This window comes from Bombus fervidus, chromosome 10 (assembly GCF_041682495.2).
Source record: "Bombus fervidus isolate BK054 chromosome 10, iyBomFerv1, whole genome shotgun sequence".
Taxonomy (NCBI): domain Eukaryota; kingdom Metazoa; phylum Arthropoda; class Insecta; order Hymenoptera; family Apidae; genus Bombus; species Bombus fervidus.
Window position 1 is genome coordinate 7,664,309 of NC_091526.1, and position 15,423 is coordinate 7,679,731.

At 38.9% G+C, this 15,423-nt stretch overlaps 1 protein-coding gene across 13 annotated transcripts in view; it reads left to right on the top strand.

Annotated features, from left to right (window-relative positions):
• The window catches only part of By (focal adhesion protein tensin), a 181,172-nt gene that overhangs the window by 102,447 nt on the left and 63,302 nt on the right, over positions 1 to 15,423 (top strand). Inside the window, exon 1 of one of the 13 annotated variants that reach the window (XM_072011596.1) lies at positions 11,289 to 11,729. The exons of the other annotated variants lie outside the window; for them this stretch is intronic. Coding sequence (XP_071867697.1) covers positions 11,667 to 11,729 — 63 coding nt within the window. The 5' untranslated portion in view covers positions 11,289 to 11,666. Of the gene's footprint in view, positions 1 to 11,288; positions 11,730 to 15,423 lie in introns of those variants that run through there. 13 annotated transcript variants of the gene reach the window in all.

A 15,423-nucleotide genomic window follows, 5' to 3' on the forward strand; every position in this document is an offset into this window, starting at 1 on the left:
TCCCCGAATATACACCGTAGAATTGAGTTAGTACTTTCCTGCATCGTCCTGAGTGTATCACCGATCGAATCCGGCAGTAACCACTTTTCCATGTGACACATGAAACCTATAAAACTTGAGATTGTACACTTGTGTATGATTCTCACTTTTCTCCTTACAATTTATTTTACCCCATCAGAAGTTATAAATTAATTTAAAAAATTAATAGACATTCACTTTCTACATTGAATGAACAAATTCTAAAAATTACTTCATGTTTTAAAAGAATATTTATTTATTTAATGAAAAATCCGTTATTACAAATTCGTTAGAAAAATGATAAATATTCGCTTTTTGTATTTAGATAGGCAAATCCTAAAAAGTAACCTCTGATACAAGCAAATGCAAAGAAATGCGCGAGTGGTAAATTTTCTTTCTCAATTTTTAATATGGATGGCTGGAAATCTATCCAAGTACAGACAACGTATACGAACATCCTGTATAGTGTTAGATATACGTGTTCCTAAAGGCATACAATTAAATGCACATCATTGTTCGTAAGAGACTATCGGACGTTCGAGCTGTATCCGATTGAACTCAATCGTGGAGCCGGAATAGAGTAGAGCAACCCTTCACTATAGTGGCATTGTACTCGCATGGCTGAGTGAAATTTGATTCTGGGTCAGGAGGGTTTGATGAGAAATTAGTTGATTTATATGGGATCTCTTTACATTGAAATTGACAGAGGGGATCAACGTGAACGTGCACAGATTTTCGGAAAAATTCACGTTTAACCTGTTGCATACTAAAATCTACCTGCTGTCAGCGTTTCATTATAAAAACTGTCGATATTGGAATTTAGATAAACGACGAAAAGAGAGAAAAGTTCGTAATAATTTTGTTTTAAAGTCATCCGCTTTAAACGGTTATATCAAGGGAATATCCCGATAGCGTCGCAATCGTTGAGCGTATAATCTTGTTTTTCATTCGCGGAGATCATGCTCACCACGAGATTAACCGTAATATTCCGATAGAAGCGGCGTACCAACGATATTTCGGTGACATCAACGACAATTTGTATGTTCCCGGAGAATCGTCGATGATCCCATCCTTATTTTTTGTCCGGCTGACCTAATTAAGCAATTACAACCAGCCAGTAGATGAATTCAGGCGTCCGACCATGGAAACAAAACCACAACGATGTATATACGGTGGCGTCGATTAAACGACCGGCCGCGCTTCCATCGGAACATCCAATTGGTGTAAAGTCCAATTGGATTATCGACGGTCGTTCAATTGCACGTACGATTGCAGCTCGACGTTATTATCGCATTAATGCCGATTAGTCGATGCGCCGGTTTGGTACGCGACGTCTATACCACCGTCAAAACATTATAACCGTACTATTTCGGGCTGAATGCTCCTAAACGATCGTCTCGTGAATGCTAATCGAATATATTGGGAAACATTTTTTTCAGACAAATCGTATGATCGATTTTGATATTGGTGTTCGAATGATGTATCTGTATTTGAATAAGGGTTGTACGAGATATAACATGCACTTGATTCATCTGAACAATCGTAAACAATTTGTAATAAGAGGTGACTACACTGAGTCTCTTCATTGCTTAAATTAGATACTAAAAACGGGCATACGAATTTACTAAAACTAGAGGAAAATGACTATGTTTTACTAATCTGTATATTTGAAAATAAACTATTAATTTCCTTCTTAATAACTTTATTACAGTTGATAGGACTAATCTTAATGAACAATAATTGTAAATTGACAGCCATAGTTCTCTCAAAGAATATATAATTTTTATTCTTAAAAATCTTCTGTTCAGCAAATATCGAATAACGAACAAGCTAACGAATTCTTCATAAATTTCTCGAAAATAAAATATTCATCGCTCGATCATGGAAGGCAAAAAAGTATCCAACATTCATTGGGTGCAAAAAAGTAATCAGAGTGTAGGGTAGCGATCGGCCGAGCAATCAACCGCATTAGAGATTCTCTTTCATTAGCGACGCCAGAAATCAGGACGTCTACTGGCTTTGCCAGTCTTCTAGCATGCAAAGAAGTGCACTACCCTCGCGACTTAAGCATGTTCCGTGGGTCGTTTGCGAGGCTTCCACGACGCGCAGGTGAGCAGCTCGTCTTACCGGGTCATGATTAATCCTTAAACGCTTTTTACCAGGCGCAATACCCGGCCACGTTGGTCGTGGCACGAGTTAATTAACCCACCAGGAGTTTTTCCACGCGAACGAGAGAAAACGAACAGCCGGTCAATCTTTAATTAACGTCTTAATCGGGCGATCCTATCGCAATTACTAACACCGTATCGCTCGCACGTACCGTTTTTAAGAGTCTGACGATGCGAAATACGGATAAGAACGACAGACTGCAGTTTGGTATTTAGGACAACGCCCATCAAGAGATGTAGAACATCAATGGGGAGCTTATCATCAGAGAAATCCATCGGTGGGGATTCGGGGTGTTCAACACTTGTTCCAAACAGGAAAAATAGTAAAACCTAACTCGAATCCTGTACGGACGGTGTAGGACGTGTCCGATGCTAGTCCTTAACTATAGCGCTGAAACCAACAGAATCTCGCATAAACTTGTAAGAAGGAAAATTCTAAAATCTATATCGACTATGCAGGGTGTATCTGGTAATAGCCCTTAACTGATTGAAATCAATAAAACGCCACAAAAATTTGTATTATTTATATTGCCACAGTGCTTAGGAATCTGTTTCTCAAATATTCCCCTTTGGAAAGGAGTTGTTTAAATTTACGATTTCCGCTATCTTGCACTCCCACTGATACGATTCTCTACTGGCAAACCTCCTATCATCAATGTATCACATTGCCTAGCGGCAGTTATCCTAAATGCTAAGCTTTTGCTGAGCAAGGTTTAAACCTTGATGTTTCTTCGAAGTCAAAGGAGGAGGACAGTAAATAAAGTTCACGAGTATGTGTCGCGAGTTTCGTTGGGAGGTCGTCTCTTTCGGCTGCTTGGAAATCGGTTACCGCTTATGGTAATGTCGGCGAAGAAGAAAACGGGAGGCACGAGGTCAAGAGGGCTCGGGTTGCTGAAAAAAAGAAGCGGTGGAGGTCCTTGAGAATCCTGCAGCTGCCAGTCGTCATCGGTTCATTGAACGCAGGGGGACCGCCGCGCGTGTTCCACGTCCTGATCGTTTAGTGCTTGCCGAGGGTTAGAAAATAGGGTTGAGGTCGTTAAAGCGTTGACGGAACACGATGCGGCGCGCTGTTTAGCAGCTGGGTACAGGCATGTTACTTTTTTACTAGCCTTAGAGATTTTTTTACAGAGTACATTGTCGTGGGACGTCACGTTCGTTGGATGAGTTATTAGATGACAATTTTGAATGACAGTTGAGTCTCGTTAAACTTAAAGCAACAAAAACGATGCACGATCAAATATTTTGTAATATTTTGAAATTGTTTTATAGGAAGAAATGAATAGCAATGAATATGATATATCTTTTACAAGATACACACCAGCGATCTAATTTTATTATTATTTTAAATTGTTGCTACGTAGGTATATCAATAACAACTTATTTTAGTCGATGAACATTGTACAAAAATGTTTTACTAAAAACATAGTTGATTTTTATTGAAATTCTTGAATTTTATATAACACGCAATGATTTTCAAATTTCTAGCTAGTAGCGTACGATTCGATACAAGGTATCACAGCTTAAATTTGTCAAAATGAAAATATTGAGTGGTTAAATTTTATTACTAAAAATATTTATTATATTTCTGCACTGGATTACTGTTATATCATTAGGTACAATCATCTTTTATTTCGATAGTTTTTTGCTCAAATACCAAGTCTCAAAGTTAAGTTCCAACACCTTCGTATCTACCGCTAGGGTAACATGGAATGTGGCGGATTCGCCGATACGGCGATAGAATTTCCAAAATTGATGAAGGCAAATAGGATAAGCCCTGTATCGAGTAAAGGGAATCCAGAACAAAACTGCCTTGTTTCCTTCTACGCGCAACCCTTTCTGCATTTTCGATGCAATTAATCTCGCGTTGTCTCGTGTACGGGCGATCGTACGAATTTGCACCAGACCGGCGGAAACATGCCTCGCCATTGAAGTTGTAGCATCACGCCGAGCATTAATCTTATTTAACTTAATTGCATCGCTTGCTTTGTTAGGCGAATGTTCTGCAAACACGGGCGAACAACAAAATTCTGCTCGCGTTCACGTAACAGTCGCCATAAATTTTTTCATGACATACATTGTTCGTAACAATGAAACAATAGGCCGATTAACCTATGCAATTATTTCATACACTTCTATTTTCTATTTTTTCTAGACTTCTATTTTATTCTTTTTCTCCTTTCAAACGTTTAAGATTAATGTATGAATGGATAAATTTATTTCGGTGAAAACGCGAAAGCGAAAAACCGCGAACGATTGTGAGCATTTGCAGGCGATCGTAGCAATATCGATATATCAAAGAAAATTCGCGTTTCGTTTGCGTTCGTACACGTTCGATAAAAATAAATGGTCGTATACTGCACTTTTCTATAAATCGACGAGTGTTTGCGAATAGGGTGTTGTTCGATAAACATTTGTTTAATAGGTACACCGAGCAATTTCTGTTAGAAATATGCGTTTATTGAGTGTCTAGTATATAAGTTGTTAATTGAATCATTCCTTAAGGAAAAACTTCTATAATCGCGGAGTTAAAAATGAATAAAGACAAATCAATTTCTATTAGGTTGATTTTAATTCTTCTATTCCTGGATATATCGAAGGACAGATAGTTTACAATTGTATCTAGAGCAAATCAGGGACAAACAGCTTATAAATTGAGCTTCATATAATAGAAGTTCGCCAATTGTTTTCAGTATCCACTATTTTTATTTATCTAATAGAAACTCACATTCAGAAAAGTAGATTCAACTGAAAGAAATTAAGTTGATCAAGCGTTAAACTTGAAACTTTGTTACAATAAATCGAGTCCTACTGTAATTTATTTCGAAGAGGAAACGACAGGAAACGTAAAAAGACAGGAAATCTCCAAATAAAGAGATTATATCCAAGAGATTAGCAACTCGAATGACAAGTTACCTCGTCTTTCTTGGCTAACAGGTTTAGAATACCACGAATTCCCAACAAAACCAAACGCAGAATAAGCATCTAAATCTTCCAACAATCTTATACTCAAAACAACACACAAACGAATAAACTCTGCCTGCAGTATCCACTTAAAGAAAACATAACGCGCTTTCGAAAGTGCATAATCGAGCCTGTTCTCGAACTGTCCATGCTTTGAAAAGACGTTTCCCAAGCTTGGACTGTTTTCATTTCGTCACCGAGACACGAGCGGAGCAACATCTGCCCTGGCACGCGTAAACTGGATGGATTTATTTACGGTTCGAAAGGGGTAGCTGGGTTCGATCTTTGGCGACAGAAGGAAAAAGGGAAGCGGCCACTTCGACGCCAGCCACCAGCCGTAATCTCGTTCAAGGCGTTCCCTCATACTATCGGCTACCTCTAACTTCCGGTTAAATTTAGACGTGCTCGCTCTCTGTTACTATGCTTCAGCAAACAAGCTGCCTCCAACTATTCGATCGGAATTTCATTTAATTTAATATATTCACCTACGTATTATTCACGAGCCAAAGCTGATTATACGCAAAAGAGCTCAACTTCGTTTTGGGACACACCGAATTTGTAACTCTTTCTTATAACGTATGATTTTTGCACGAATAGAATCAAAAAGTGTTAGTTTTAAGACGCGAAGATCGATATTTTGAAAATTAAATACACGAGATTTATGCATATGTTGTAACCTCTATATACATTTGCAGATCTGTTTTGAGTTTTATTCGCGTGATCATAATGGCTTTTTCTTACCACAATGTCGGAGAAATTTCAAAATATTGGCAGAACTCTAGCAGGTCGAGCAGAGATACGAAAATTCACTAAAAATTCACCAGTACAGTGACACGTGTATCGTTGGTTCGATCACTGACCGTTATTTTGTAAAGAATACGAAGGTCTGCGATAACTCTTGCGACTTTAACGTGAAACTTATCGGACCAGTATCGAAGTATACAGTGGAGAATTGGGCGAAGGCCAACAAATTGGAAAATAAATGGATTCATCGTGCGAGTGATCCTTCGTCTTGATTTAGGGATTACGGCGTCTTTAGCGAACTTGGAAGATTTGTGCGGCTTCTCCACTCGTTCTTAGTTCTCTCCTCGAACGTTTTAGCAAAGCGGACTGAGCATTTAATCCTTGAAGTTTACTTTGTTTCCATTCGAAAGACAGTCAATGCATTATCTTATCGATGAGAGTCTGCTTCCTCTGGATAATCTATTTTTGAAAAGAAATTATGAGAGAAATTCACGTGATACTTTTCCAAAGAGGATTATACGATGTATGATGGATTACAGTAAGATTATAGGAAGATCAATGGAATAAACATCGTTTGTAATTTTGTCATTTAATTGGAATAAAATCTCGGACAGATGCGAACAATCTTCCGTTAATCTTGAACTTGTCCAATAAGATAGAAATAATTAGTTTTCTAAAGAGATTCAATAAAAATTTGGATCTTGATTTATAACTTATAAATGAGAAGGATCAGCAAAACTTTACGTCAACTTCACGTCGACATTCACAACCATAATATTCCAGCTATTATTTAATAAGTATATAGATAAGCCTGAATCTTTAATATGTAAAACTTTTGTATAAACTTCGACATTGGATGAAGATATTCAAAAAGTCTCGTTATATTTTCGTTGCAAAGTACGATAGTTCGAAAGATCGTCCAAACTAGGATTAAAACGACTACAATGTTCCTCTTTTCTTGTTTTCAAAGATTTCGCGTCTCTTACTTTTGAACGTAACATTTCAGTACGCATGTTCCTGGAATCTAGTTTCAGTTTACGGAACACTTGAGATCCAAACGTTTTCACCCGCTTCCTCAAGCATCGACGAAAACTTCTTGGAATATGTATCGCGCGACATATACACGTCGGACTTTCGTAGCCAGAGATTCACGACGATCGGAAGTTTTATTCGTGCGTCGTCGCTCGCACTTGGATCAATGGAATTCTTTCCCGTGAACGATTTGTCATCGTGTGCCGAATCGTCTCTGCCATCGTCTGGGTCCACTCCAGTTCAAACCCTTTCCACCAAGTTTGAAACGATTCGATGTACCAAAAGTATGGCTGCGAGCGTTCTCTAAGTGCATCGAAATTTATGAACCGATGCGAGACATCTCCGGACCTCTCGCCACGGGCGCACACCGATCTGGCCAACGATTAATGTATCGTTCCTCCGCTGAATTTCGCGCTGGTAGCGTGAAAAATGTTCCAGCGCCACCCTATCCGCTATTCGCGAATCTCCTCGAAATATAAACGAGCGACAAAGCATATTACTTTGAAGATCGTTTTGCATATGGATGGTCTAATTGGTTTCGAACAGTGACTTAAGATTGCTCGGTTATTCAGTGTGGCTGCCTTTTAAAACTTGGCTCGGGCGTTTTGAAAACATATTGGTCATAACGCGTTACTTAGGGTGCATTGATGTCTCAGTAATTCTCTGGTGGCCATTAAAGGTTTGTTTTTGCCGAGGGAGGATGAACATTGTATTTCTTAGCGGCGGAATTTTCGGGCTCTCAAGATCTAAGTTTTCAAGCTTTCGAATTTCAAAATCTTCAAATTAACATTTTTCAATTTGGATCAGAAAATTTTTCGATCGCTAAGTTCGTATATGTTTTGATTCTTCGAGTGTTCATATCTTTGAAATATCGAACTTTTAATTTCTCAAATCTCAGATATTCCGGCAACCAAATTTCCAAAGATTCCAACCTACAAATATCATGGAATATTAACACGCAGAGCACTACCTTTCGAATATCATCCATAATAGGACCGTATCATTACCTTTATCATTTCGCGCGCAATTCAAAATTGCACGGAACGAATGCAATCATCCCGGCGGGCGCGATGCGAATTTCGTTTCTCCCGTGTGACATCCATATGCATAAAAAAGATTTAAACATGTCGTAAAATATCATTCGGCCGTTTGGAGGTTTCGTTTCAATGGCAAAGGCTCACGTGGAAACCGGCTATCTTGGACGAACACGCGTCTCGGTATCTTCTAATTACGCCGGAGATTCGTGAAGTCGATAAAGAATTCAAATGGGTGGAGCGTAAAACGATTCTCCTTTTTTTCTGCCTGCCATATTTTTTCTCCCTTTCCTTTTCTGTAATCGACGTTGTTCGATACATTCATTCTCGCCATGCACTCTCGTTTATCGTATTTTGCCAACACGATAAACAGCGTGGGTGGCGAAACACGAGCACGGTGCGTGCGTTTTTTCTTTCTCTCTTTTCGTTTTTTTTTTTTTTTTTTTTTTTAGGAGGGGGAACTTAACCAACGATTATTATTATTATTATGGACGCGGGCAAACCGGCGATCGAGTTCTATTCATACAATGCCCGCAGGAAATGGGTTGAAAGTGTCGAACTGTATTATTATCGTGGTATTTGGTTCCTGTTCTCTATTGTTGCGTGTGATTTTAACCCTTGCATGTCGGGGTGAAACGTTTATCGCGTAACTGCGACGAAGTGTGGTTAATTCGATAACGCTTCGACCAATGTTCGACTGTATTTACATATGAATATATAATTAAACTTCGGTACTGCAAGTGTTTGGTAAATGACTGAATGGGTATTACAGTAAATCGATAGATTTTAACGATTATTTATGCTAATGCTGTGTGGAGTTCGTACATTAGGAGGAAAAATTTGCTCGGATGGCAAATTTCCGAATATCTGAAATATCTGAAATATTTAAATATTAATAAATTTGGAGGTTCGAAAGTTTGTAAAAATTTGGCGAATTAGATTTTCTTTTCCTTGCCGACTATTAAAATTATTTATTTATTTCTCGAAAGCAAAGAACATATAAATATCCAAAATGAAAAGTAACCGTTATGATATATAATAAATAAACAAATCAACGACACGAGTCATCATTTAGATTCCACATTTTTAGTGATTATATTTTAATCCAAACATTCATAGTCTATCTGCAATTAAAATACGATGGAAATGTTTGAAAGCGATACTACAAGAATATCAACCTCTCCAATATCGATCACAGGGAGCAATCATGATCGATCACCGATGATCGAAGATTAACAATGTAAAAACGAAGACTTGGCTGAATCATTTGGGTTGCCACAATGAAATACATTCATCTGTTCAACCGTCTCACAGAATTAAGGGGACCCATTTAATTAAATACGCGACATTAATTCTTCTTGAAGGATCGATCATCGGTTTGTTTCATTGATTATCAAGTATGATTATCAAAGAAGAAGAGGATGTTGCGTGGAGATACGTAAGGGCCAGTTTTCGTGAATTAACGAAGGCGCCGTTGATCAATTGCCAGCAATCAGAACGCGATCGAGGATCAAGGTCGACGATGACACGACACCAAGATCGAGGGAAAGATCCAACGGATCGAGACAAATGATCTGTGGCCAGACGAACCGGTTTCGAAACGATAAAAGTGACGAAGATGGTCGGTATTGAATTCGTATCGATAATCGAGGTCTCTGTAAGAAGAAATAATCATTGAAAATCCTGGCTTTGCTTTATCACCACTCGTTCCTCGCGATCATCTTTCTTCCCTCTTTTTGTATTTACATATCGTTGCAACACACGACGCAGGAGGAGTGATTCGAGATATTTTGCGTTTTTGTTCCGTATCGATAATTCACAGCACTTTCATCGTCGTAAATATTATCCTCTACGACGATGCCATGTATGATGACGTTGGTTGGTTTAGCCGATGCTAATTAAAGTACACAGGGTTATGCAATTAGGGAAATAAAACGAACATTCACCAGACGAAATGTTTCAATTTTTACAAACATAATAAAATATAAATATATATAAATATAACTAAAATAGTAGGATATATAAAAGGATAGGATAGTAGATTTTGAATGTTTTACGTATTTCTGAATATTGCGTATTTTATGCATTTTTTGTATCTTCAAGTTGCTCAATCTAAATTTCGTAGTTTTATTATTTAAGTAGAAAATACAGAAGTAACCCGAATATTCATAATATTCATAATATTCATCGTGGATCTAATCTATCAATTATAAATTTGCCATGTAATATGAATTATCATGTTTACCGTAGGTTCGTTTTCCAGGAAGTTCCTCAATTGTACGTAAAAAGCAAGATTCTTAAACTTTATTAGAATCCAGCTAGGAATTTCGTGTTTTGGTTTCTATCTTAAACGTTAATTGTCAACTTGGATACTAAAATATGAGTTTATGGGCTCCGGAAAACAAACACATTCTTTAAACTACCGTCTATATTTTCTGCAGAGGAACAGATCCGCTATAATTGTACGAGTAAATATAACAAATTGCGAAAGAATCTGAACAAGTCATGAGTATTTATCACCACGGGTTTTCCTCTATAAAACGGGATATAAACTGTGCTCTGTTGGAAGTTTCGATAAACACGTTTCGAGATAGTCATTTCCTGTAGAAAATTTTCAAGGTATCCCACATGCGAATTGGAAGAAAGATTGAAGAATATCGAAAATCAAATGGAGCTCGAATATCCAAGTTCTCAAGATTGCTATTCGGGAGACGGACGAAGGATAGCCACGGAAAATCCAACTTGGAATAGCCAAAATATTCAATCTCCGAAAGAGATCGTAGAAACCAATCGTCCCAACTTCGAATCGAATGTTTTTAAAGTATCTTTCCATGGATCACGATGGAGAAACGAAACGAGGGAATCTTTCGGCGCACGATCCAAAATTTCGTTTTAGGGTACCGTTTTATACATTCTGGTCTATTTATATTCCAAAACTGTTAATTTTACGTTTGGAAAATCATCTGATCGAAAGTTACACTTTTGCAAAATAACTTTTTACAAAGATTTATAATAATCATAGTCTTACGATGAATAATTTTACGATGAGTAAGGTAAAATCGGTCGTCGAAAGATACAGAAATAGATGAAAAATTGAAATAGCGTGCGCAAAGATTGTTTGATGGTCGTCGATTCAGATATCAACGGGTTGACTACGAATGCGGCGAGGAAGGACGAGTCTAGTTGAGGAAGAAAGACCAGGGAGAAAGAAGTGGAGAACAAGAAGAAACTAAGCGTGGTCTTGGGGCGCCTTCGCCGGGGCACCGCGCAAGCGCATTCCGTATACCTAAACCTATACGTTCCGTGCGTGATCCGAAAGACACGAGCTCCATTCGAGTTCCGTCGGCTTTTGCCATCGAACGTGCCGCGTCCTTTCTCCGTTTCATCGTTCAGTGTCGTCATTCCCCCCGCCTCCCCACTCCCCCATTCCTCGTTATCACTTCAAAACGATACATTAAAAGAGACAAGAGAATTAGTTAAATTCATCATTCAGTCTGAATGGAATGGAATAAAATGACTGTCGTACGAAATCGTTGGCATAAGTATGCGCTTCCGGTTGAATGTTAAAGAAGCGATGATCCAATCGAGGGAAGAGCGTGATCGAAAATGATGACCGTATTACGATCGTCGATCCTGGTGTCGGAGTGAGTTTCGAGTGCGCACGAAAATTGATCGTCAGTCAGTTCTTTCGTGGTTGACAGCTGTCAACATGCTGTCTACCGTTCAGTGTAACGGCGACGTGCATCAACGGAACTATCACGTCACGTACACGGTGAGTTTTTTCATAGCTGGATGAGAATTTCGCCGGTGAACCGGCTGGAAAAGTTGATCGAAGCGATGACGGGCGAATGATGGATAATTAACGACGGTTCGCCCGGCAAGCTATCCATGGAATGATGTAAGTGAAACGGATGTAACGTCGTTCTAAGAAATTCCTCTGTCGTGTAACACGCTTGAAATAGAGATTGCTTCAATAAACACACGATGCTACAAATATTCTCAACATCCTCGTCGAGTCTGGAATATCATCGTAAAAAAAGAGGAAATATCATCGTGACTCTTTTGTCGAGCAAGAATCATCGTTTCCAGCGGTTCATCGGCATTTAATTGTTCGTTACGTTTATCTTCGATTGTTATATTAATAGAATATAGAGACCGTGCGTCGTCAAGCCTGCCTTTATGTACGCAGGCTCCTAAAACTGTCTAGCGCTCATTTAAATACAAACTTCAATACGATCTTTCAAAACTTTATCCGCGTTACGTATGAATACGTAAACATTTATATCGACTCGCTCGTAAAACCATCAACATTATGAAACCGTAGATTACTTGTTGACGCATTAGGGCTTCGAGATGTCATGGTTCGAGAACGCATGGTGAATTACGATATAAGTATAGCTAATAATAGCTATTTATCAAAATATTTAAATATCGAAACTCGATACGTACCGTATTACATGTTGTACTCTTTGTTTTATTACCATTCTAACAACGATAATTTTTACAATTCATCGGTATTTCAAACGTTATCTCCGGCATAAACTTGTCAAGAATGTACTGAAAATATACCGTGATCGTTCTGATATTTTCATAAAACGAACTTCCTCGCACGATTCGCGAATATGTATCGAATACGTATCGCGACCTCCCGGCGCCTTACGTTATTTATCTATTCTTGGTTCAGCTTTATCGCGGCGAACGCGTTTACCCTGGCGCGGAATTTTCAGCCGAACACGGGTTTTCACACACGCGGGAAAAAGGCATGGAGAAACGTCTGTCACTGGGAGATTAGATACCATAAACGACTGTTGTGGGACGTCTTTTGCTATCCGCGTTGCAAGCGGTCGAACGTGCTTTGTGGCCGAGGACGCGAGCGCATATTAAATTCCCCCGTGCCTCGAATCCCGAGAGTGCCGGTTTCGAAACTTCCTTCTTTCCCAAAGGGCGGCACGAAGATTCCGCGGAATGGCAAAAGGAAAAAGAAAGAAATATAGAAAAAAAAATACGGTCACGATCCAAATGTCTTTACACGAAAAGGAAATTAGAAGTTTTAATCCGATTCGTGTATTATCTCCTGTGTGCCACAAATTCCAAACTTTCCCTTTGAAAACTCGGTGTTTGGACGCGATTCGTCCGAAGCCCCGTTCGCAATTTGTGCCAAAGGGTATCGCCAACTCTGATCCCGGTACAAACTTCCCCCCGAATTCGGACTTTTCTCCGACCTTCGCGTTGAATCGAAGTAACACGAGTTTCCGTTTGTAGCTCTGGAAAGTTGTATTCGGCTCTCTCAGGGTGGCCGATGCAGCTCTGTGACGTGCAAAACGAGTCGACTAACAATTAACCGGAGCAGGAACGTGTCGACGCAAGATAGTTACAAGTTCTCGAACAAATTAAGCGACCAGTGCTCTCCCGGCCGAGGCCGTGGCCGAGGCGAAACTCGCCGCGGAAACCGCATTACGGAAAGTAAATTATAACTTGTGCTGCTCGGTTAAATTGAATTACGAGAGACTGCCGGTGGTTCGAACTGTGTTTAAACATTCTACAATTTAGAATATAGCGTGCATTAGCGTGCATTAAGCTTAATCGAGGCATGCTGTTATACATATTTATATTCGTAGCTGTTGATCGAAACGGAAAAAGAAGGATGGAACAAAGATAAGGTGGAAGGGACAGTGAGATCAGTTGTGCCACACCTCGATCGATTAATTCGTGCTTCGATTTATTGATACAGCGTTTCGCTAACTGGACACGATTAGCATTTATTTTACCATGGATTATTCGATTATTACAAACAACCCTAACACGAAAACTTATAATACGTTGTGTCGAGAACGAAATTTTACTACGTTACAAGAGTCAACATTTAATATTCCGCTGGGAAGTTAAAACGAAAGCTCGTCTTTTAATTAGCAATTTGAAAAATTCGTGAGATTATTAATAAACAGGTATAAATAATCTTTTCATAGAGTTTTGATTAAAAATATTAACAAAAGTCGAACGATATATAATAACGAGATTAAAAATTTAAAGAAAAGATGGAAACAATTTTGAAGACTACCTCTCATCTTCATCGTTATCCGAAAACTTCCTGATAGTCTTTCGCTTGATATTCTTCGTGAATAAACTATGAAACAGAATTCAACCTAACAGATTGTTCTCTTCTATTGATTTCACTCAAAGTTTCATAATATGCAAGTACTGCCATCATTTTCAGATCAAATCTCCATTCGCAAATTAAATTTATGCAAATTTAATTTATACATTTTGCATATATTTGTTCAGAAACAAAAATTCATTCCATGAGTCGATGTCAGGAATTATTGATGAAAGTAAAGATCGGCTGACGAAACAGAATCCTAGTCGATTTTCTCAGTAGAATGCCCTGGATGATTGATTTCGTAGGTCGTGATGGATCGCGCGTTTCTTGACGCGTCCGCATGAAACCGCCACGAGGGAAACGCGAGAATCAGGAAGCGTCGTTGTCGCCTGCTTTTGCAAAACGTAGACGAAGGCGAAGGAGTACCGGCATCGAGTGACTCTTTCGCGGAAGTACACATGTATCATGTGAGCGCTTGTAATCCGAGAGCAGGGCGTGCGAGCGCTCGAAGGACGGAATGCGGTGGAAACGATCGGTTCACACCCGCCTGGTTGGGGTAGATCGACGAGATAATACGAGTACGATGATTTTATCAACGGTATAATTGATTAGATAAACGGTATTTGCTTGCATACCGTCGCAATGCATCACAATAATATATATCGGCTTCTAAATAAAATAAGCAATGTCGAGAAAGGAAAATTATATATGTATCTTTCGTAGAAAATTCATCATTGTGAAATCATATATGTGTATAAACTGTACATTGTTTGAAACAAACAATAAGAAATCGTTATTGTGAAAGATTTTATTACATGAACCGAGCGAACAGAAGCAGACACGATCCTATACGCTTGATAGACTATCGTGTTATTGAAATTTATCTTTGAAACAATAGTTAAAAGAAGAAATTTACAGATACGAGTAACGTGCATTCTCTTTAATCAGCGTATAAGAAGTCACGAGCCGATCGTTACGTCCACTTTGATATTATTTGTGTAAAGATTGTCTCGTCGTGAATGAAAGATAAAAGGAAGATGAATGAAAGAATCTGCTCTGTCTCCGTCGGTAAAACGTAAGGAGCATGTATCCTCTTTATTTGTATTCACTGTGAAACGCACTGGTACAAACATTTGGCCCACGTGTCTCTTCAGTGACACTCGAAAGTCGACTGTCCGCTGTACAGATACACAGATGAGCCTATAGATGTAAATTTTTAATATACATACGTACACTGGACGTAGCGAAACCATGTAGGAGAGGCAGACGAGCAGTTGCTGAGGATCGTGGAGGCGTTTATTTACGGTTACGAACGACAAGTTGTCGCCTGGCTGCTAATTGATGGTCCGCGGTGAACGAAAAGGAAAAC